The sequence below is a fragment of the Miniopterus natalensis genome, chromosome 10, assembly GCF_054644295.1.
Source record: "Miniopterus natalensis isolate mMinNat1 chromosome 10, mMinNat1.hap1, whole genome shotgun sequence".
NCBI lineage: Eukaryota > Metazoa > Chordata > Mammalia > Chiroptera > Miniopteridae > Miniopterus > Miniopterus natalensis.
In genome coordinates this window covers 42,175,514-42,199,038 of record NC_142090.1, presented here as the reverse complement: position 1 = coordinate 42,199,038, position 23,525 = coordinate 42,175,514, and the positions used below count along the sequence as shown (strand labels likewise).

At 38.4% G+C, this 23,525-nt stretch overlaps 1 protein-coding gene across 1 annotated transcript in view; it reads right to left on the bottom strand.

Annotated features, from left to right (window-relative positions):
* The window catches only part of COG5 (component of oligomeric golgi complex 5), a 324,959-nt gene that overhangs the window by 300,150 nt on the left and 1,284 nt on the right, over window positions 1-23,525 (bottom strand). The window contains exon 2 of the mRNA XM_087821091.1: window positions 18,506-18,645. Within this exon, the coding sequence (XP_087677217.1) occupies window positions 18,506-18,645 (140 nt within the window). The remainder of the gene's footprint in view (window positions 1-18,505; window positions 18,646-23,525) is intronic.

Here is a 23,525-nt window from a genome sequence, read left to right as displayed (position 1 = left end):
GTCCTAAGACCTGAGGATTTAGAAACAGTTGAGATAGCTGGTCATTCCAGAGTTTAGTTACCAGGTACCTAGAAACAGAATTTTAGCAGTGCCATGGGAGATAACATCAGAGAAGCAGAATTTTAGCAGTACCACGGGGTAATACCAGAGAAACAGAATTTTAGCAGTGCCATGGGAGGTAACATCAGAAGCTTTTGGGTCTCTGTGTTACATTTATTACAGATCCTTCGACTCAGTCCACTCACTGTCATCCAGCGATTACATAAGTATCCAATACTCTGTATTAAACATCTTCCTGTTTTAAATACCTAGAGTGGATCCTAATTCCTATACTAAACCACAAGTAATACATGCCTTGGTACATATTTTGTAATTTTAATCATCTACTATATTTTAAATCATGTTTATTATATCTTATTTATGGGTGTAGTTAACATTATCCCAATTTTTTTTCCTGCAGAAAACAATTATAGCAAGTACAGATTTCAAATAGGACTAAGAAACTTTTTCTACCTCATATCCGAAACTACTATAACTTGTTCCCTCTAAGAGATGTTAAATAAATTTTATTTGTAGCTCTGTTTTTACTTTTTATTTTTCAATTACAGTTTACATTCAGTATGATTCTGTATTAATTTTAGGTGTACAGCATAGTGGTTAGACAACCATATACTTGACAAAGGTGCCCCAATATTTCAAGACCCACAAGATATTAAATAAATTTTAAGTTTTTACTGATTCCTGCACAAAAGGTATTATTGCATGCAAGGAAAAAGGAAAATACCACCCATAAAAATGCAGAAAGAATTTCAGGTCGTTCTTGCAAAAAGCCACCCCCTGAGATCCCTAGGCAGAGTTAAGTGCATTCTCCCCTGCTTCCATAAACACTTGGTACCATTCTATTTAAAATAGGCATCACTTGGCTGTCATTATTTCTGTATGTATCTACCACTGGTCTGTAAGTCCCTGAGGAGCCAGAAAAATGTGTTCATTTTTCTATACCCACAGTCTGACAATTCAAAATATTTCATAAATGTTTGTCAATAAATATTGAACTCTGATACTATAATCAGAATTTTAGAGTAAAAGTGAACTTAGAAGTCATTCTAGTCCTAAACTGCTCTATTAATTGATAAAGAAAGTAAGACACAAAAACTTAAGCAAATACATCTCACAACAGATCTAGGTTTCCTGGTAAACCTAGAAATTTATTCATAAATTTCTTCATTTAAATATTTATTAAGTGCCTACTCAGACAAAAGGTAACACTAGGAAATATAGATAAAACCATGTGATAGGTCCTAGCAGGGGTTAGAGCATCCACCTGCAGACTGAAGGGTCCTGGGTTCAATTCCAGCCAAGGGCACATACCTCGGTTGCAGGCTCAATCCCCAGCCTCAGTCAGGGCATTTGCAGTAAGCAACCAATTGATATGTCTCTCTCACGTCAATATTTCTCCCCCCTACCCGCCTTCCACTCTCTCTGAAAAGCAATGAAAAAAATATCCTCAGTGGAAGATTAAAAATTAATTAATAATTTTTTTTTTTTTAAAAAAAAACACCTGATAGCCTGGCCAGCATGGCTCAGTGTTTGAGCATCGACCTATGAACCAGGAGGTTACGGTTAGATTCCTGGTCAGGGCACATGCCTGGGTTTCGGGTTTGATCCTCAGTGAGGGGGGTGCAGGAGGCAACCGATCAATGACTCTCATCTTTGATGTTTCTCTCTCTCTCCCGTTTCTTCCCCTCTCTGAAATCAATTTTTAAAAATTTTTAAAAAAACATGATAAAAATTATAGAATTGTATTACGAACAATTAATTATATGCCAACAAATTGGACAATCTGGAAGAAATAGATAAATTCCTAAAAACATACAATATTCCAAAACTGAATCAAGAAACAGAAAATCTGAACAAAGTGATTACAACTAACGAAATCAAAACAGTAATCAAAAGAATCCCAGCAAACAAAAGTCCTGGACCAGATGGCTTCCCAGGTGAATTTCACCAAACAGTCAAAGAATTAACACCTATCTTTCTCAACCTCTTCCAAAAAATTCAAGAGAAGGAAAGATTCCCAAGCTCTTTTTACAAGGTCAGCATTACTCTAATTCCAAAACCACATAAGGACATGACAAAGAAAGAAAATTATAGGCCAATATCCTTGATAAACATAGAAGCAAAAATCCTCAACAAAATATTCGCAAACAATCCAGCGATATATTAAAAAGATTATATACACCATGATCAAGTGGGACTTATTCTGGGGATGCAAGGTTGGTGTAATATCAGCAAATCAATTAACATGACTTACCACTTAAACAAAATGAACAATAAAAATTATATGCTCGTATCAAGAGATGCACAAAGAGACTTTGATAAAATCCAGCACCCATTTATGAGAAAAACTCTGAGCAAAGTTGGAATAGAGAGATCATACTTCAACATAATAAAGGCGATATTTGACAAACCCACAGCCAACTTCACACTTAAAAGGCAAAAACTAAAAATCTTTCCCTTAAGATTAGGAACAAGACAGGGATGTCCACTTTCATCACTCTTATTCAACATAGTACTGGAAGTCTAGGCCATCAGACAAGAGCAAGAAATGAAAGGCATCCAAACCGGAAAGGAAGAAGTAAAATTGTCATTAATTGAAGATGACATAGTCCTGTATATAGAGAACCCTAAAGATTCCACTAAAAAATTACTAGAATTGATAAATGAATTCAGTAAAGTAACAGGATACAAAATTAATATTCAGAAATCAGGACTTCCAGTCAAGATGGCCATAGGTAAATATACTGTTCTCGAATACTCCCACAGCCACATCAGAATTACAACTAAACTACAGAACAACCATCACTTAGAACCCTCTGAAATCTAGCTGAATGGAAGTCCTACAACTACAGATTTACAGGAAGAAGCCATATTCTCACTGGTAGGGAGGGCAGAGACATGAAATGGGCTGGTGTGCCAGATAAAAATCAGGACAGATATCTGGGCTGCAGAGGTTCCCCCTGAGGAGTGATGAGTCCCAGCTCCACGTCAGGCACCCCCAGACCAGGGTTCCAATGCCAGGAAGAAAAGTACCCATAATTTCGGGCTGTAAAAACAAGTAGGGATTGAGGCTAAGGGAGACGGAGGATGCTGGAATTCCAGGAAGTTTCTTTTAAAGGGTCTGTGCACGGACTTACTCAGACTCACTACCTCTGAGCTCCAGCACTGGGACAGCAGCTAGAAAGGCACCAGGGACATATGTGGAGGAACTGAATTGGCCAGCATTGGGTGAAAGCTGGAGGGGAAGCTTTCTGCCAGACAAAAGTGTAAGCAAAGGTCACAGTTCCTCTTCTGAGACTCCCAACCACCACAGAGCCAGCAGGTGGTTGCTATATCTACGTCTCCATTAACCTGGCTCACATTGTTCGCCAAACCCTGGTGAATCCCTGGGGCCCCATCCCACTCAACTTGCAGGCCCACCCAAGCCATTTCCAATGGTTTTTCCATACAAACTGCCTGTCTTGGCTACTGCTGTGGAATTTCCTAAAATCTCTGAAACGTTCAGAAATATCAAACAAGCAGCATCTGGCCTTGGCATGCTCCACACCTCTTGCTAAGCATTGGTGAGGATGTGGAGAAAAGGGAACCTTAGTGCACTGTTGGTGGGAATGCAGATTCGTGCAACGACTATGGAAAACAGTGTGAAGTTTCCTCAAAAAATTAAAAATGGAACTGCCTTATGACCCTGCAATTCCACTTCTGGGAATATATCCAAAGAAACCCAAAACACAAATTAAAGAGAATGTATGCACCCTTATGCTCACTGCAGTGTTACTATTTTTTTTTTTAATCCTCGCTCGAGGATATGTTTTTATTGATTTTAGAGAGAGAAAGGGAAAGAGAGAGAAAGAGAAAAACATTGATCAGTTGCCTCCCGTACACGCCACAAACGGGAATTGAACTCACAACCTACGTATGTGTCCTGACTGGGAATTCAACCCAAAACCACTGGTATGCAGTATGATGCTTCAACCAACTGAGCCACCTAGCAAAGGCACATTGTAGCATTATATACAATAGCCAAGACAGGGAAGCAACCCAAGGGCCCATCAGTAGATGAGTGGATAAAAAGACTATAGTACATTGACACAATGAAATACTACTGGCAAGAGTGACATCAGAGCAATGATGGCATGAGAGATACCCTTAGCCTCTCGCCCTGAAATTTCAACAAATTAACCAACCATAATTCAACAAAAAATTCCCTACTCAACACAGAGGCATGCCTGAGAGGCCTGTGAATAGAAACATCTAATGGTGGGGAACCAAGAATAAGCAGGGAGATGAGAAGGAAGGAGAACTCAAGGGCCCTCAGACAAAGCCCTGCAGCCAGGAGCTCGCAGCATGGCCAGAAGAGTGGAGGAAGCCTTCAGTAGTGGGGCCCTTCCTTCAGCCAGCCAGGAGGAACAGAGAGCTGGGGGGGGGGGGGGGGGGAGGATCCAGTAGGGAAAGCAGAGTGAGCAGTGACTGAGCCAGCAGACACCTGACAGAGTGCAGGGTTCTGCCCGGGAGCTCTCCACTGTCAGGCAGGGGTGTTTCTGACAAAGAAATGGAACCACAGAGCCCTGCTGCTCCTCGTTCCTTGGACTCCCAAAACTCACCTCCCATAGTCCTCGGTGTCTCTGTAAACCAAGGGATATTGCAGTGGAACCACTATTACCCTATGACTGGTCCCTGGGTTTAGGGCTTGGGGTAGGACCCCATGTAGGTCCAGCCCACTATTGAGGTGAGGGGAAAACAAACCCCACTGCCAATCAGTACAGCTGTACTGCCTTAAGGAACCCGCAGAGAACAAGTATGGGGAAAAACACACATAAAAATATCTTGCGATTCAGTGCCATCTACTGGAAAATAGTAGAAAGACCTCTTCAGAGAACACTGCTATAGAAAGGATATTTATGTATGGACAAAGGAGAGGAACAAATACTATGAAAAATCATAGTAACAAAGATGAACATAAAGAAAATTTAAAATCCCCAGAAAGCAAGCTGGAACACATGGAAATATGGGATATAAATCAAAGACATTTCAAGAATGAAGTTCTGAAAATACTCAACAAGAAGTGAGAAAATACAGACAATTCAGTGCTCTCAGAAAACAAATCAATAAACAAAACAAGTACTTTACCAAAGAGATTTAAACTTTAAACAGAACTAATGAGAAATCCTGGAAATGAGGCATGCATTTCAGATTAGAAATGAGATACTGAGCATAGAAAACCGACCTAACCAGATGGAGGAAAAAATTTGTGATATCGGAGATAAGAATCTAGAAATGACGCAGAGGGAAGAAGAAAGAGACCTGAGCATAAAGAAATATAAAAGAACTCTATGGGAACTATCTGACTCCATCAGAAAAAACAAATTAGAATAATAGGAATTCCAGAAGAAGATAAGAGGGAGAAGAGAACAGAGAGTCTATTTAAACAAATAGTGAATGAGAACTTCTCAAACCTATGGAAAGAACTAGATCCTAGAATCCAAAAAGCAAACCAAACACCTAGTTACCTCAATCCAAAGGGACCTCTCCTAGCCACATTGTATTAAAACTGTCAAAAATTAATGACAAAGAAAAAATTCTCAAAGCAGCCAGGGAAAAGAAAGAAGTGACCTACAAAGGAAAACACATCAGAATTTCATCAGACTTCTCAGCAGAAACTCCACAAGCCAGAAGACAATGGAACCAAATATTCAAACATCTGAAAGAGAGAAAATACCAGCCACAAATAGTTTATCCAGCAAAATTATCCTTTAAGTATGAAGGAGGAATAAAGACCTTCCCAGACATACAGAAAATGAGAGATTTTATCACCAGAAAACTTCCACTGCAGGAAATACTCAAGGAAGTTATTCTACCTGAAACAAAGAACATAAGGTCACAACACTACGAGTAACATCACCAAAAAAATTACAGCATAAACAGGGACAACAAAAACTTAAACGGGGAGGGGGTAAAGGTCTGAACTGGCAAAGGAGGATGAACATCAGGTGCACTCAAAAGAAAAAAGCTATTGTATATATGTAACTTTATTTTTTATAAACCTAATGGTAACTACACACAAAAATCTCCAAACCAGGACACACAGCTTAAAAAAAGAGAACAGAGAGGAAAGAAGTATGAAACATTACCAAATAAAAACAACATACAGAAGTACAAAGGAAAAGAACCAATAGAGGCACAGAGCTACCAGAAAACAAAAGATAAAATAGCTATAGGAAATCCTCATACATCAATAACTACCTCGAAGGTAAATGGTCTGAATTCACCGATAAAGAGGTACAGAGTAGCAGAGTGGGGGGAAAAACACAACCCAACCAACCATATGCTGCCTACGAGGGACACATCTAAGCTGCAAAGACAAACGTAGATTCAAAGTAAAAGGGTGGAAAATGATTCTCCAAGCAAATAATATCCACCGAAAAGCTGGTGCAGCCATACTTATATCTGACAAAATAGACTTCAAGGCAACAAAGATAACAAAAGACAAAGATGGACACTTGATAATGATAAAGGGGACACTACATCAAGAAAACATAACACTTCTTAATATATATGCACCCAACCAGGGAGCACCAAAAGATATAAAGCAACTACACATAGAACTAAAGGGAGAAACAGGTCAAAACACAATCAAACTTGGGGATCTTAATACTCCACAGACAGCTCTAGACAGATCAACCAAACAGCAAATCAATAAAGAAATATTGGCCTTAAATGAAACACTACACCAAATGGACATAATTGACATTTACAGAGCCTTTCATCCTAGAACATCAGATTACACATTCTTCTCCAGTGCACATGGAACATTCTCAAGGATAGACCATATACTGGGTCACAGAACTAGCATCAACAAATTCAAGATGAATGAAACTACATCAAGTATATTCTCTGACCACGATGCCTTGAAATTAGAAATCAACTGCAAGAAGGAAGTAAAGAAACCCACAAATACAAGGAGATTAAACAACATACTACTAATAAATGACTAGGTCAAAGAAGAAGTAAAAGATAAGATTAAAAGATATAGAGAGGCAAATGAGAATGACAATACAACATATCAAAACTTCTGGAATGCAGCAAATGCAGTAAAAAGAGGGAAGTTTATATCATTACAGGCCTCAAGAAACAAGAGAAATCCCACGTAAACAACCAAACATCACATCTTTTTTTTTTTTTAAATATTATTTTTGTTTAAAATATTACAGATGTCCCTTTTTCTCCCCAATGAACCGCTCCACCCCGTCCCTTCCCCTTCCCCCTCCACAGTCCCTCTCCCCACCATTGTCCGTGTCCTTGGGTTGTGCATATATGCATATAAATTCTTTGGTTATTCTCCTCCCCTCCACCCACCCACCCTCCTCCATCCCTCTGACATCTTAAAGAACTAGAAAAAGAATAATAAAAGGAACCCAAAGTCAGCAGAAGAAAGGAAATCATAAAAATTAGAGCAGAACTGAATGAAATAGAGAACAAAAAGACTATACAAAAAAGTAATAAAACAAAGAGCTAGTTCTTTGAAAGTATTAATAAAATTGACAAACCCCTGGCTAGAGGCTAGACTCATAAGGAAAAAAGGGAAAAGACACATATAAACAAAATCAGAAATGAGAGAGAAGTCACCGCAGACATCACAGATATACAAAGGTTCATATTAGAATATTATAAAACACTATATGCCACCAAATTCAATAACCTAGAAGAAATAAATAATTTCCTAGAAATATATAAACTTTCTAGACTAAATCATGAAGAACTGGAAAACCTAAATAGATTGATCAGCAGGGAAGAAATTGAAACCACCATCAAAAACTTTCTAAAAAATAAAAGTCTAGGACCAGATGGCTTTACCAGTGAATTCTACCAAATGTGCAAGGAAGATTTAAAACCTATCCTTCTGATACTCTTCCAAAACACTGAAGAAGAGGCAATACTTCCTAACACATTTTATTAGGCCAATATAACCCTGATACCAAAACCAGGCAAGGATAACACAAAAAAGAAAACTAAAGGCCAATATCTCTGATGAATACAGATGCAAAAATCCTAAATGAAATACTAGCAAATCGAATACAGCAGCAGTACATCAGAAAAATAATACATCATGATCAAGTGGGGTTCATTCCAGGGCCACATAGATGGTTCAACATATGTAAATCTATCAATGAAATATACCACGTTAACAAAAGAAAGGCTAAAAATCATATGATATTATCAATAGATGTGTTAGATAAGATACAATATCCACTTATGATTAAAACACTCAATAAAATAGAAATAGAAGAAAAGTACCTCAATATAACAAAGGCTATATATGATAAACCCTCAGCTAATATCATACTCAATGGTAAAAACCTGAAAACTTATCCTCTAGGACAGGAACAAGACAAGGATGTCCACACTCATCACTCTTATTCAACATATTTCTGGAAGTTCTAGCCAGAGAAGTAAGGCAAGAAAAAGAAATAAAAGGCATCCAAATAGGGAAGGAATAAGTAAAACTCACTTTTTGCAAATGACATGATTCTGTTTATTGTAAACCCTAAAGACTACACCAAAAAACTATTACAAAACAATAAACAAATACAGTAAAATTGCAGGATACAAAAATCAATGTACAAAAATCCATTGCCTTCCTGTATACTAACAACAAAACTTCAGGGAAAAAAATGAAAAAAATAATTCCTTTTGCAATTGCAACCAAAAGAATAAAATATCTAGGAATAAACTTAATAAAGAACATGAAAGATCTATATACTGAAAACTACAAAGCATTATTAAAAGAGATTGCAAAAAGACACAAAATGGAAAAATATCCCAACTTCATGGATTGGAAGAATCAAAATAGTTAAAATGGCCATATTATCCAAAGCAACATACAAATTTATGCAATCTCCATAAAAATACAATGTCATTTTTTAAAGAAATAGAAGAAGAATCATCAGATTTGTGTGGAACCACAAGAGACCCAGAATACCCAAAGCAACCCTGAGAAAAAAGAATGAAGCTGTAGGTATCACGCTACGTAACTTCAAATTATACTAAAGAGCTACAATAATCAAAACAGCATGGTATTCATCAACAAGTCAACAAATGACATGTGCTGGTGAGGATGTGGAGAAAGGGGAACCCTGGTACACTGCTGGTGGGAATGCAGGCTATTGCAGTCACTATGGAAAACATAGAATTTCCTCAAAAAATTAAAAATGGAACTGCCTTTTGACGCAGTGATCCCACTTCTAGGAATATATCCTAAGAATCCTGAAACACTAATCAGAAACAATATATGCACCCCTATGCTCATAGCAGCACAATTCACAATACCTAAGATCTGGAAACAGCCCAAGTGCCCATCAGTAGATGAGTGGATAAAAAAGCTGTGGGACATTTACACCATGGAATACTATGCAGCTGTAAACAAGGAGGATCTCGTACACTTTGGGACAGTAGGGATGGACCTGGATAATATTATGCTAAGTGAAATAAGCCAGGCAGAGAAAGACAAACATCATATGCTCTCACTTATATATGGAATCTAAAGAACTTAATAAACTGAAGAACAGAATAGATTCAATGACATGGAAACATGGATCAGATTGACAAATCTCAGAGGGAAGAAGGGGGGGTTGGGGAGTAGGGGAGGAGAGATTAACCTAAGAATGTGTATGCATATATGCATAACCCAAGGACATAGAAAATGGTGTAGTGAGGGCCTGGGGATGGGGATGGGGATGGGGGTGGGGGGTGAGGGTGGGGGTGGTAATAGTGGTGGGGGTAGGGGTGGGGGTGGGGGTGGGGGTGGGGCTGGGGAGGGGGGTGGGGTGGAAGGGGTGAATAGGGAGAAAAAGGGACATCTGTAATATTTTGAATAAAAAATTATATTCAAAAAACCACACAAAAAAACCACAGCATGGTATTGGCACAGAAACAGACACACAGAAACAGACACACAGATCAACAGAACAGAACAGAGAGGCCAGATATAAAACCACATGTATATGGGCAGATAATTTTTGACAAAGGAGCCAGAAACACACAATGGAGTAAAGATAGTCTGTTCAATAAATGATGCTGGGAAAACTGGAAAGCCACATGCAACAGAATGAAACTGGATTACAGTTTGTCCCCATGTACAAAAATGAACTCAAAATGGAGTAAATGCCTAAATGTGAGACCCGAAACAAGAAGTTACATAGAAGAAAACATAGGTACCAGACTTACGGAGCTTGGTCATAGAGAACATTTTATGAACTTGACCCCAAACGCAAGGGAAATAAAGGCAAAAATAAATGAATAGGATTATATCAAACTAAAAAGCTTCGGCACAGCAAAAGAAACTGACAACAAAACAGTGAGGCAGCCAACCAGACGGGAGATGATATTTGCAAACAGTAGCTCCAACAAAGGTTTACTTTCCAAATATATAAGAAACTCATAAAACTCAACACCAAACAAACAACCCAATCAAAAAGTGGGCAGAGGACCTGAACAGGCAGCTCTCCCAAGAAGACATATGAACGGCCAATAGACATATGAAAACATGTTCACCCTCATTAGCAGTTAGAGAAATGCAAATCAAAACTACAACAAGATACCACCACACACCTGTTAGAGTGGCAATTATCAAGAAGATAAGCAATAAAAAGTGTTGGAGAGGTTGTGGAGAAAAGGGAACCCTCATTCACTGCTGGTGGGAATGTAGACTGGTTCAACCACTATGGAAAGCAGTCTGGTGATTCCTCAAAAAATTAAGAATAGAGCTACCATACAACCCAGCAATCCCTCTCCTGGGTATATACCCTAAAAACTCAAAAACATGTATTCACAAAGATACGTGCACCGCTTTGTTCACTGCAGCATTATTCACAGTGACCAAGACATAGAAACAACCAAAGTGTCCTGCAGTAGAGACTTGACTGGATAAAGAAGAGGTACATGTGCCCAATGGAATACTACTGAGCCATAAGAAAGGGTGAAATACTACCATTTGCAACATGGATAGACCTTGAGAATATTATGCTAAGTGAAATAAGTCAGTCAGAAAAAGCTAAGAACCATATGATTTCACTCACATGTGGGATATAAAACTTAAACCTGTGGACACAAACAGCAGTGTGGTATTTGCCAGAGACAGGGGGTCTTAATGTATGGTGACGGGAGAAGATATGACTTTTGGTGGTGGGCACAAGGAGCAATATACAGATTTTGTAAAATAGAAACTCTCATATGAAACCTACATGTTCATATTCACCATTGTCACCCTAATAAACTTACTTTAAAGAAAAAAGAGGATCTACAAAAAAAGGAAAGAAATACTACTGGCCATAAAGAGAAGGAAATCTTCCCTTTGCCACAGCATGGACCTAGAAGGTATTATGCTAAGTGAAATAAGGCAGTCACAGAAAGACAGATTCCATATGATTTCACTTATATGTGGAATCTAATGAACAAAATTAACAAAATAGTAACACTCACAGATACAGAGAACAGACTGACAGCTGTCCAAGGGGAGGGGGTAATGGGGCTGAGTGAAAAAGGTGAAGGGATTAGCAGCAAAAATTGGTAGTTACAGAATACTCACAGTTAGGTAGATTATTGCATAGGAAATATAGTCAATATCAAGATAAATATATATGGGCCCTGGTGGGTACTTGAAGCAACAGATGGGGACCACTCTGTAAAGTACATGATTTTCTAACCATTTTGCTGTACATGTGAAACTAATACAGAATAATATTGAATGTAGACTGTAATTGAAAAATTAAAAAGTTAATTAAAGAGAGATACAAGATGGCGGCAGACTGAGTGGAAGCTACACTGACACTCTCCCGGGACTAATCTGGATTTACAACTAAAACATAGAAAATACATCCTGAATACTATCCTGAAAACCAACTGAAGAGCTGGAGAGCACCCTCATAACCAAAGAGGAAAAGTGGAGACTGCAAGGAGACTGGTAGGAAGTGCGGACTCGAGAGGGCTGGCTGGGCTCCCACAGGCGGCAACTGAAGATCCGGAGGCGATTTCAGCTGTGGGGGGTTCCCACTGAGGACTCTGGGGCCTAAACCCCAGGCTGGGCTTCCCAGCCAGGAGCACCAGAACTGAGAAAGGTGCCCACATAACATCTGGCTGTGAAAAGCAGCCCGGTTTCTGTCTGCCAGGGAGAGGCAGATGGAACTGCAGGCACGGTCTTAAAGGGCCATTGAGCAATGTTTCGTGTGCAGCCACTCATCTCGGGCTCCAGCGGAGGGGGAGTGGAGTGGACTGGAGCTGTGTGGGGAGAGTCTGGGGAGAGTCATTCCCCCAGACTGTGGGGTACATCTTTCTTGGAAGGCAAACTTTAGGCTTTTGCCTGAGGGGGGAAGCAATTTCCCCACCCTGCTGGGGAGCCTCTCCCCAAGCCCAGAGGAGTTCCTATAGCCTGAGGCTTGTTAGGAGACTGATAACTAGCCGCCCCACCCTGTGGAGCTTCTACAGCCTGAGGCGCATTAAGAGGATCACATTAACAAATCTGCAGGTTGAGGCAAACCTCAGGGTGCTTTGAGTTTTTGCCTGATGTTTTGGGACCCAGGCCTTAGAAAAGCAGACTTTGGTGTGCATCTCGGTCCTGTCCAAATGCATCCAGCCCCAGCAGTGGAGACCTCAAGCCTGGGGTTGTTGATAGCCCCAAACAGGGTACTCAGGGCCAGTCACAAACTACGTCTGACATTGGCGTGTAGCAGAGACCCTCCAAAAAGACTGAGAATCCTAGCAGATCTACCTAACATTTAGCCAAAATGGGAAGACCAAAAAACAAGCCCCAAATGAAAGCACAAGAGAAGTCTCCAGAATAAGAGCCAAATGAACCAGAGATAAGCAACTTCTCAGATATAGTTTAGAATACTGATTGTAAGGATGCTCAACAGCATGAAAAAAGATTTGGAAAATATGAAAAATGACCAGTCAGAAATGAAGAATGACATAGCAGAAATAAACACTACATTAGAAGGAATAAACAGGAGATTAGAAGAAGCTGAGGATCAGATCAGTGAATTAGAAGACAGGGTAGAAAAAATAACTCAATCAGAGACCCAAAAACAAAAAACAATTAAAAAACAGGAGGACAGTCTAAGAGAGCTGTGGGACAGCATAAAACGTAACAATATTTGTATTATAGGAGTGCCAGAGGAGGTTGAAAGCAAGCAGGGTTTAGAGAACCTGTTTGATGAAATAATGGCAGAAAACTTCCCTAATTTGGTCAAGGAAAAAGGCACACAGGTTCTGGAGGACCAGAGATTCCCAAGCAAGAAGAATCCAAAGAATCCCACGCCGAGACACCCCATAATTAAAATGTCAAAAATCCAAGACAAAGAGAGAATCTTAAAGGAAGCTAGAGAAAAGCAAACTGTTACCGACAAAGGAGCTCCCATAAGGCTGTAAGCTGACTTCTCATCAGAAACTCTACAGGCCAGAAGGGAATGGCATGAAGTATTTAAGGTAATGCAAAAGAAGGATCTGAAACCAAGACTACTCTATCCAGCAAGATTATCAATCAAGCTGGATGGTAAAATAAAGAGCTTCCGAGACAAAAAAGGTTAAAAGACTTTATCACTACAAAAGCTACAAAAGCAGCATTAGAGGAAATGTTAAAGGTACTGCTATAATTAGACGTAGCAATAAAGAGAATGAGAAACAGCCATGAAGAAACAAAATGTCAGTAGATAAGTATCTTTCAATAATAACCTTAAATGTAAATGGATTAAATGCCCCAATAAAGAGATCTAGGATGGCTGAATGGATAAGAAAACATGACCCGACTATATGCTGTTTACGAGAGACCCACCTCAGAACAAAAGACTCATACAGGATGAGAGTGAAGGGATGGAAAAAAATTTTCCATGCAAATGGAAATGAAAAAAAAGATGGGGTAGCAATACTCGTATCAGACAAAATAGACTTCAGAATGAAGACCATAACAAGAGATAAGAAAGGTCATTACATAATACTAAAGGGATCAATCCAGGAAGAGGATATAACCCTGATAAATATATATGCACCCAATATAGAAGCACCTAAATTTATAAAGAAACTTCTAGAGGATTTAAGGGAGAAATCAACAGGAACACAGTTATACTCGGGGACTTTAACAGCCCATTGACTGCACTGGATAGATCTTCCAGACAAAAAAATCAACAAGGAAACAGTGACCCTAAATCAGATGGATTTAATCAACATTTACAGAACATGCTACCCCAAAGCTGCAAAATATACATTATTTTCAAGTGCACACGGGACATTCTCAAAGATAGACCACATGTTAGGACACAAAACAAGTCTCTATAAGTTCAAGAAGATTGAAATCGTATCAAGCATCTTCTCGGATCACGATGGCATGAAACTAGAAATCAACTACAATAAAAACACTAAAAGACTTTTAAACACATGGAGACTGAAAAGCATGTTTTTAAACAATGAATGGGTTACCAAAGAGATCAAGAAAGAAATAAAAAACTTCCTGGAAGCAAATGAAAATAAACACACAACAACTCCAAATCCATGGGACACAATGAAAGCAGTCCCGAGAGGGAAGTTTATAGCACTACAAGCCTACCTCAAAAACACAAGAAAAACTTCGAATAGACTCTTTAATCCTACAACTCAAAAACTTAGAAAGGAAACAACAAGAAAAGCCCAGAGTAAGTAGAAGGAAAGAAATAATAAAGATTAGAGGAGAAATAAATGACATAAAGACTAAAAAAAATTACAAAAGATCAATGAAACCAAGAGCTGGTTCTTTGAAAAGATAAAAGATGATTGATGAACCTTTAGCCAGACTCATCAAGAAACAAAGAGAGAGGACCCAAATTAACAAAATCAGAAATGAAAAAGGTGAAATAACTGACCCAACAAAAATACAAAGGATTGTAAGAAAAAACTATAAACAACTATATGCGACCAAGCTAGACAACCTGGATGAAATGGATGAATTCCTAGAAAAATACAACCTTTCAAAACTCAATCACGAAGAGTCAGAAAGTCTAAATAGGCTGATAACTGCTGGTGAAGTTGAAGCAGTAATCCAAGGGCTCCCAGCACAAAAAAGCCCTGGCCCAGATGGCTTCACAGGGGAGTTTTACCAAACATTCAAAGAAGAATTAACACCTATCCTCCTCAAACTATTTCAAAAAATCCAAGAGGAAGGTATATTTCCAAACTCCTTTTACGAGGCCAGCATTAGCCTAATTCCAAAACCAGATAAAGATACTGCAAAGAAAGAAAATTACAGGCCAATATCCCTGATAGATGCAAAAATCCTCAACAAAATATTAGCAAATCAGATCCAGCAATATATTAAAAAGATCATACACCGTGACCAAGTGGGATTTATTCCAGGGACGCAAGGCTGGTACAATATTCGCAAATCAATTTGCCAATCAATTTAGATCACATAAACAAATGAAAGATGAAAATCACATGACCTTATCAATAGATGCAGAAAAAGCATTCGATAAAATCCAACACCCATTTTTGATAAAAACTCTCAGCAAAGTGGTAATAGAGGGATCATACCTCAACATAATAAAGGCCATATATGACAAACCTACAGCCAACATCATACTCAATGGGCAAAAACTAAAACCATTTCCCCTAAGAACAGGAACAAGACAGGGGTGTCTACTTTCACCACTCTTATTCAACATAGTACTGGAAGTCCTAGCCACAACAATTAGACAAGAAGAAAACATAAAATGCATAAAACATAAGAAACATAAAATTGGAAAGGAGGAAACAAAATTGTCATTATTTGCAGAGGACATGATATTGTACATAGAGAATCCTAAAGACTCCACCAGAAAACTACTAGATTTAATAAATAAATTCAGCAAGGTAGCAGGATATAAAATTAACACCCAGAAATCGATAGCATTTTTATACACCAATAATGAACTCTCAGAAACAGAAACTAAAAAAAAAAGAATCCCATTAACCATTGCAACTAAAAAAATAATATACTTAGGAAAAAACTTAACCAAAGATGTAAAAGACCTTTACTCAGAAAACTATAGGACACTGAAAAGAGAAATAGAGGAAGATATAAACAAATGAAAAAATATACCATGTTCATGGATTGGAAGACTTAACATCATTAAAATGTCCATATTACCCATAGCAATCTATAAATTCAGTGCAATACCTATTAAAATACCAACAGCATATTTCACAGATCTAGAAAAAACACTTCGAAAATTTATCTGGAACCAAAAAACACCCTGAATAGCCATGGCAATCCTGAGAAAGAAGGACAAAGTTTGAGGGCTCACAATACCAGATATCAAGTTATACTACAAAGCCACTGAAATCAAAACAGTCTGGTACTGGCACAAGAACAGACATATTGATCAGTGGAACAGAACAGAGAACCCAGAAATTCACCCATACCACTATGGTAAATTAATATTTGACAAAGGAGGCAAGAACATACAATGGAGAAAAGACAGTCTTTTCAATAAATGGTGTTGGAAAAATTGGACAGATCCATGCAAAAAAATGAAACTGGACCACCAACTTACACCATACACAAAAGTAAATTCAAAATGGATAAAAGACTTAAATGTAAGGATGAAACCATAAAAATCCTAGAGGAAAACATAGGCAGTAAAATCTCAGACATCTCTCATAGCAATATGTTTGCTGATACATCTCCTAGGGCAAGAGAAACTAAGAAGAAAATAAACAAATAGGACTGCGTCAAAATAAAAACCTTCTGCATAGCAAAGGAAACCATCAACAAAACGAAAAAGGAGCCCACTGTATGGGAGAACATACGTGCCAATGACACATTGGATAAAGGGTTAATATCCAAAATACATAAGGAACTTATACCACTTAATAAAAGGAAGACAAACAATTCAATTAAAAAATGGGCAATGGACCTAAATAGACACTTCTCCAAAGAGGACATACAGATGGCTAAGAGACATATGAAAAAATGCTCAATGTCGCTAATCATCAGAGAGATGCAGATTAAAACCACAATGAAGTATCACTTCACACCTGTCAGAATGGCTACCATCAACAAGTCAACGAACTACAAGTGCTGGCAAGGTTGTGGAGAAAAGGGCACCCTAGTACACTGCTGGTGGGAATGCAGACTGGTGCAGCCACTATGGAAAACAGTATGGAGTTTCCTCAAAAGATTAAAAATTGGCCTGCAATTTGACCAGTGATCCCACTTCTAGGAATATATCCTAAAGAACCCCAAACACCAATTGCAAAGAACTTATGCACCCGTATGTTCATAGCAGCACAATTCACAATAGCTAAGATTTGGAAACAGCCCAAGTGCCCATCAGTAGATGATGAGTGGATAAAAGTGCTGTGGCAGATTTACACCCTGGGGTACTATGCAGCTGTGAAAAGGAAGGACCTTTTGGCCTTTGGCATAGCAGGGAGGGAACTAGAGAGTATTATGCTAAGTGAAATGAGCCAGTAGGAAAAGGACAAGTACCAAATGACCTCACTTATATGTGGAATATAATAAACAAAATAAACTGATGAACAAAGTGGATCCAGTAACATACTGAACAAACTGAGGGATCTCAGAGGGAAGGCGGGGAGGGGTGTGTGGATGGGGAGAGATTAATCAGGGAACTTGTATGTTTATGGGCATGGACCATGGACGTGGACATTGGTGTGGGGAGGGCCTGGGGGTGGCATGGATGTGGGGTGGAGGGGATTAGTAGGGTTAAAAGGGGGACATCTGTAATGGTCTCAACAATAAAGATAAAGAAACATTAAAACACACACACACACAAAAAAAAAAAACTACCAGTAATAAAAAAAAAATTTAATTTAAAAAAATTATAGAATTGTAGTAGAGGAAGAAATCCTTCAAGATTTTCTACTATAATCTCATCTTCCTTATTCACTCTAACACACTTAATAAATTCTTTTTAAGGAAGATTCAAAGGCATTAAATGATATCAATGGCAACAGCACAGCTGCTATTAGAACCCAACTCCTAACACCCTATACTGTATTCTGTCTACCACAAATTTATCAGCTTTCACCAACTGTTACACTTTGTGCTCATAATGTATGAACTGCCAATGTGAGCATCCCAATTTTTTTTTATTCACAATGTTCTACTTTCTAAATTCCATTTTCTATTATCTTTATCAAAGTCATCTTATTCTTTGTTCACCTATATTCATTGTACATGAGTTAAGGTGGTGAAAGAAAGTATGAATAATATGTATTGAACATAACAGTATATTAGTTTTTCAACTAACAAAAAGTACTTTACAGAAAACTTTTCAAAAGTATACTTTGAAAAATAAGCCACACTAGTAAGTTATACATTTGTTTATATAAACATGCATTTAGATTAAATAATAAAAGGATTATAAAATGATAACATCACTTTAGGCTGAACAATCTGTATGATCCAGAAGATTGCAATTACCTGTAGGTGTAGTTCTTTATCCAACTGACTGATTCCTTGGGCGAGTTTTGCTAGTTGTTCAGCAATTACAGCTTGATGAATAGATTGGGACGTATAAGTCTTTACATCAAAGTCTTCATTTAAAAAATCACTGTAACACTCTGAGGAAAAAAGAAGGAAAAGTCTTTATTTATTAAGTATACTGTACTAAACCACAGATATTAAACAACAAAACAATTACAGTCATAGTTAACATATTTTGAGGTCTTTCATATTCTATAAACCAGAATCTGTTGTAAGTACTTTCAGTTGTAAATGAGGAGGCAACAGCAACTGAGAGCTTTGTGCCAGGCACTGACCTAAGCACTTTACAAGTATTAACTCATTCAATCCTCACACAATCCTGTTCAAACTATCATTTTTCCCCATTTCACAGATGAAGAGTCAGGTACAGGCATGACATGCAACTTGTCCAACCTGTCTGAGATTTGAACCCAGGCAGTCTAACTTCAGAGTCCACATTCTGAGCCACTATGCTACACTGCTACAAGCTAACTTTTATCAGTGAGTCAAAAAGAAAATTGAGTTAAAAGATTAAAAATTACTCACCATAGACTTTAATGCAATAAAACAAGGTCACTGATAATGACAACAGAAAAATGGACTACATTTGATATTTATGGTCTCTGATATCTCTAGATCAATGTACAAATACTGTTATAATACAGTGAATCTGGAATTTTAATAGAACTAGGCAAATACAAACTTATAGGTATTACTAAAATTTAGGATTTATGGGTGAAATAGTAAATGGAAAGAGAAACTGTTCAATATAGACTCTCAATAGACAGGGAAAAAATGATGTTAGATGTTAACATATTTTTCTGAACTGAAATCCCCAAACCTGTAAATGAAAGAAAAAATGGAGAGAATTACAAATTAAAACAGTTCTATAGCTCAAAAGAGAGGTAAGGACCATACATGCACGTATTTGTGTGCATAGATATTAATTTTGAAACCATGAAAAAATAGCAGATGACTTAGGAAGAAATTTTAGAAAGTACAAAAAGAGAAAAATGGGAAAGACAGAGTTCAGAAGCCAAGGAAACACCAAAAAATTGAACATAGAAGAAATGAAAGTAATCGAGACTACAGAGTGTTCCAAAAGAAAGAAAAACAGGAGATAACGGCAAAAACAAAAGGGATAGCTTAAATAAAGGAAGTGGTCAGTAATATAAAAAATCTTACAAAAATCAAACACAGGCTGGTCAGAGTGGCTGAGTTACTTGAGCGTCATCCTGTGCACCAAAAGGCTGCCAGTTCAATTCCTGGCCAGGGCACATACTTGGGTTGCAGGTTCAACCCCTGGTTCAATCCCCAGTCGGGACATGTATGGAAGGCAACTGACTGATGTTTCTCTCTCACATCAGTCTTCCTCTCTGTCTCTCTCTCCCCCTTCTTCTCTCTAAGCATGTACTCAGGTGAGTAGTAAAAAAGTCCAACACAATGAAGGATGAATACTGGTCATTAGATTTGGCATTTGAGGACTGACTGTCTTTAGAGAAAAGTCTTCTTTAAATATTTATAATGCTTCTTTTGTTGTTTTCTCATTCCTATAGGAGGCAAATCAGACACACCTCACAAAGTTTCAAACTATGCACCTGCACAACCACCCTATTAATCCTATCCTCTACCTTCATTAGCAGATCCCTGACACTGCATCACTGTTACTCATGGAAATGTTTAACTCTTTAGGAATACTGCAGGGGATGAGTGAGTGAACTAAACTGGGGCAAACAGAGGAACATAAGCATCTAAAAGAAAACGGAGAAGAGCACCTAAGAGAATTAGAGCACAGACGGACGTGGCCCAGCGGCTGAGCATCAATCTATGATCCAGGAAATCAAGGTTCAAATCCCAGTCAGGGCACATGCCCGGGTTGCGGGCTCAATTCCCAGCAGGGGGCGTGCAGGAGGCAGCCGATCAATGACTCGAGTCTCATCATTGATGTTTCTATCTCCCTCTCCCACTCTCCCTTCCTCTCTCTGAAATCAATAAAGATATATTTTTTTAAAAAAAGAGAATTAGAAATATTTTCTTTAAAGCATGGAACTCAATTAATTAGAAGAAAATATTTCAAACAAGAAGTCAAACCCTTTTAAAAGTTCAAGTAAGATAAGGACCAAAAAGTATCTAGCCTGGCCAGACTGGTTCAGTTGACTGAGCATTATCCTGTATACTGAAAAGCTGCCAGTTTGATTCACAGTCAGGGCATATACCTGGGTTGTGAGTTTGATCTCCAGTCAGGGCAGGTATGGGAAGGCCACCAATTGATATTCTCTCTCACATCAATGTTTCTCTCTTTCTCTCTCTCTTCCTCTAAGTATGTCCTCGGGTGAGGATTAAAAAAAAAAGTCCATTTCTTAAAAATTTTTTATTGAATCTATTGGGGTAACACTGGTCAATAAAACTATACAAGTTTCATATGTACAACTCTGTAACATATCACCTGCATACTGTGTTGTGCGTTCACCACCTAAAGTCAAGTCTCTTACTGCCACCATTTATCCCCTTTATTCTCTTCCACCTTCCCCTTCCCCCCATCCCCTTGTCCCTCTGGCAATCACCATACTGTTGCTAGTGTCTATGTGTTTGTTTTTTTCCTTCTTAATCTCTTCACCTTTTTCACCGAGCCCCCAAATCCCCCTCCCCTCTGACAGCTGCCAGTCTGTTCTATGTATCTATGATTCTGTTTCTATTTTGTTAGTTTATTTTGCCCATTAGATTCCACATGTAGGTGAAATCATATGGTGTTTGTCTTTCTCTGACTGGCTTATTTCACTTAGCATAATATTTTCTAAGTCCAACCATGCTGTTGCAAAAGGTAAGATTTCCCTATTTTTTTTTATAGCCGAGTAGTATTCCATTGCGTAAGTGAACCACAGCTTTTTTTTTAATTTTTAAAAAATACAATTTTATTGATTTTTAGAGAGAGAGGGAGAAGGAGGGAAAGAGAGAGAGAACAAAACATCGATGTGAGAGAGAAACATCGATGTGAGAAAGAAACATCGATCCATTGCCTCCCAAAACATCGATTGGTTGCTTCCCACATGAGCCCCAACCAGGGATTGATCCCACAACCTGGGCATGTCCCCTGACTGGGAATCAAACTGACAACCTTTGGTTGCATGGGACGATGCCCAACAAACAGAGCTATACCAGCCAGGGCTACCACAGCTTTTTTATCCACTCATCTACTGACGGACACTTTGGCTATTTCCACATCTTGGCTATTGTAAATAATGCTGTGTCCATTTGATTTATCCACAAAGAAACCATTGGAGACCTGGGCAAAGAGATTTCAAAGGCAGAGAATGAGGGTGACTAGGTCCTTGAGAAGACAAGAAAATCCAAAGCACAAGAGGAGGGACTATACTTAGGAAGGAGCAGAGGCTTCATTTCTGTTGTAATTGAAAATATGAAAGGAAAAGGGAAGAAAAGATGGTTGCAGGTTCAGGTTTAGTTTATATGTTTGATGGCAAGAAAGCTCACATCTAATAGATTCTCTCCCTTTTTTTAATCCTCACCTGAGGACATGTTTAGAGAGAGAGAGAAACATCAACATGACAGAGAAACACTGATCAGTTACTTCCTGTACTTGCCCCAGCCTAGATATGTGCCCTGACCAGGAATCAAACTCATACCTTTTGGTGTACGGGATGATGCTCCAGACAACCGAGCCAACCAGCCAGGGCTCTTTTTTTTTTTTTTTTTTTAAGGGAAGTTGAAAGTTATTTGTTCAGTTTGAGGGGAGAGGTTTGAAAAGAGTAGATTTAAATAACCACTGTGGAAGATTGGTAAGAGAACTAAACAGGAAAATACAGAAGACATTATTGAGGAATATTTACCCTCTAAAAACTGATTACAGTTCCTGGAATGCATCCTGAAATATATACCTATGTCTGACATGTGTTGTTTCTTCTACTTCTTCTGGGGAGTTCAAAACTAACTCCATCTAGACTTTCCTGACACTCCCCTAACCACTCCCAGTTATCATCCTCCTCTGTATATATTAATGTTTTACTTCGTACACAATTTTACTGCTACCCTTACAACCCTATATTACAGCGCCTGTCTTTATAGCTCTACAAGACTATTTCGCCTACTAAAATGGTGAGCTACTTGAGGGTGGGAATTGCACATATATCAGGAACTCAAAACTTGGTTCAACTTAATTTAAATTAAAATATAGAGATACACTAGACAAAATCTAACCTACAGAATCTAACAAAATCTAGTTCGGAAAACACCACCTTTAGCCCTGGCCAGTGTGGCTCAGTTGGTTGAGCACTGTCCTGTGCACCAAAGGGTCACCAGTTCGATTCCCGGTCAGGGCACATGCCCAGGTTGTGGGTTCAATCCCATTGGGGTGTGGGGCAGAGGCAACCGATCCATGGTTTTTCTCTTACATCAATGTTTCGCTCTCTTTCCCTTACTCTTCCTCTTTCTAAAATCAATAAAAACTTTTTTAAAAAAAAAAAAAAAAGGAAAACACCATTAGTTAAATTTTGACAAAAGTATATAAATTATAAGAAGACAAGTAATTAAGGGCAATAATAACATATACAACAGTCAGAGAAAACAATTTAAAACTGTCAGATATAAGAAACACCCAAACCTTTAAGAATTTTTATGAGTTTGAGCCAAACTGACAACTGCCAGGAAGCAAAATCTCAAAGGACTGAGAAAATGCTCCAGAGACGACATAAGGGGTTACATGAAATCCACTGGTGGTAGATTAGGGAGGCAGAAGAAAGCAAAGCCAGGAAATCTCTAAGATTGGATTAAGAGTAAAATGAAAATACAAATACTTCTTTTACATTGGTGGGTACAGGAAAGTTAACAACACTTACAGCACATAGAGATGGTATGTGGGAGAACAAGATAACAATGAGGGGTGGTCTGGTGCGCTGGTGGGAAATTGTGTCCTGAGGGGTATGGCAAAAGGGAATTACTCTGACACCCCAAAAGTATGTTATTG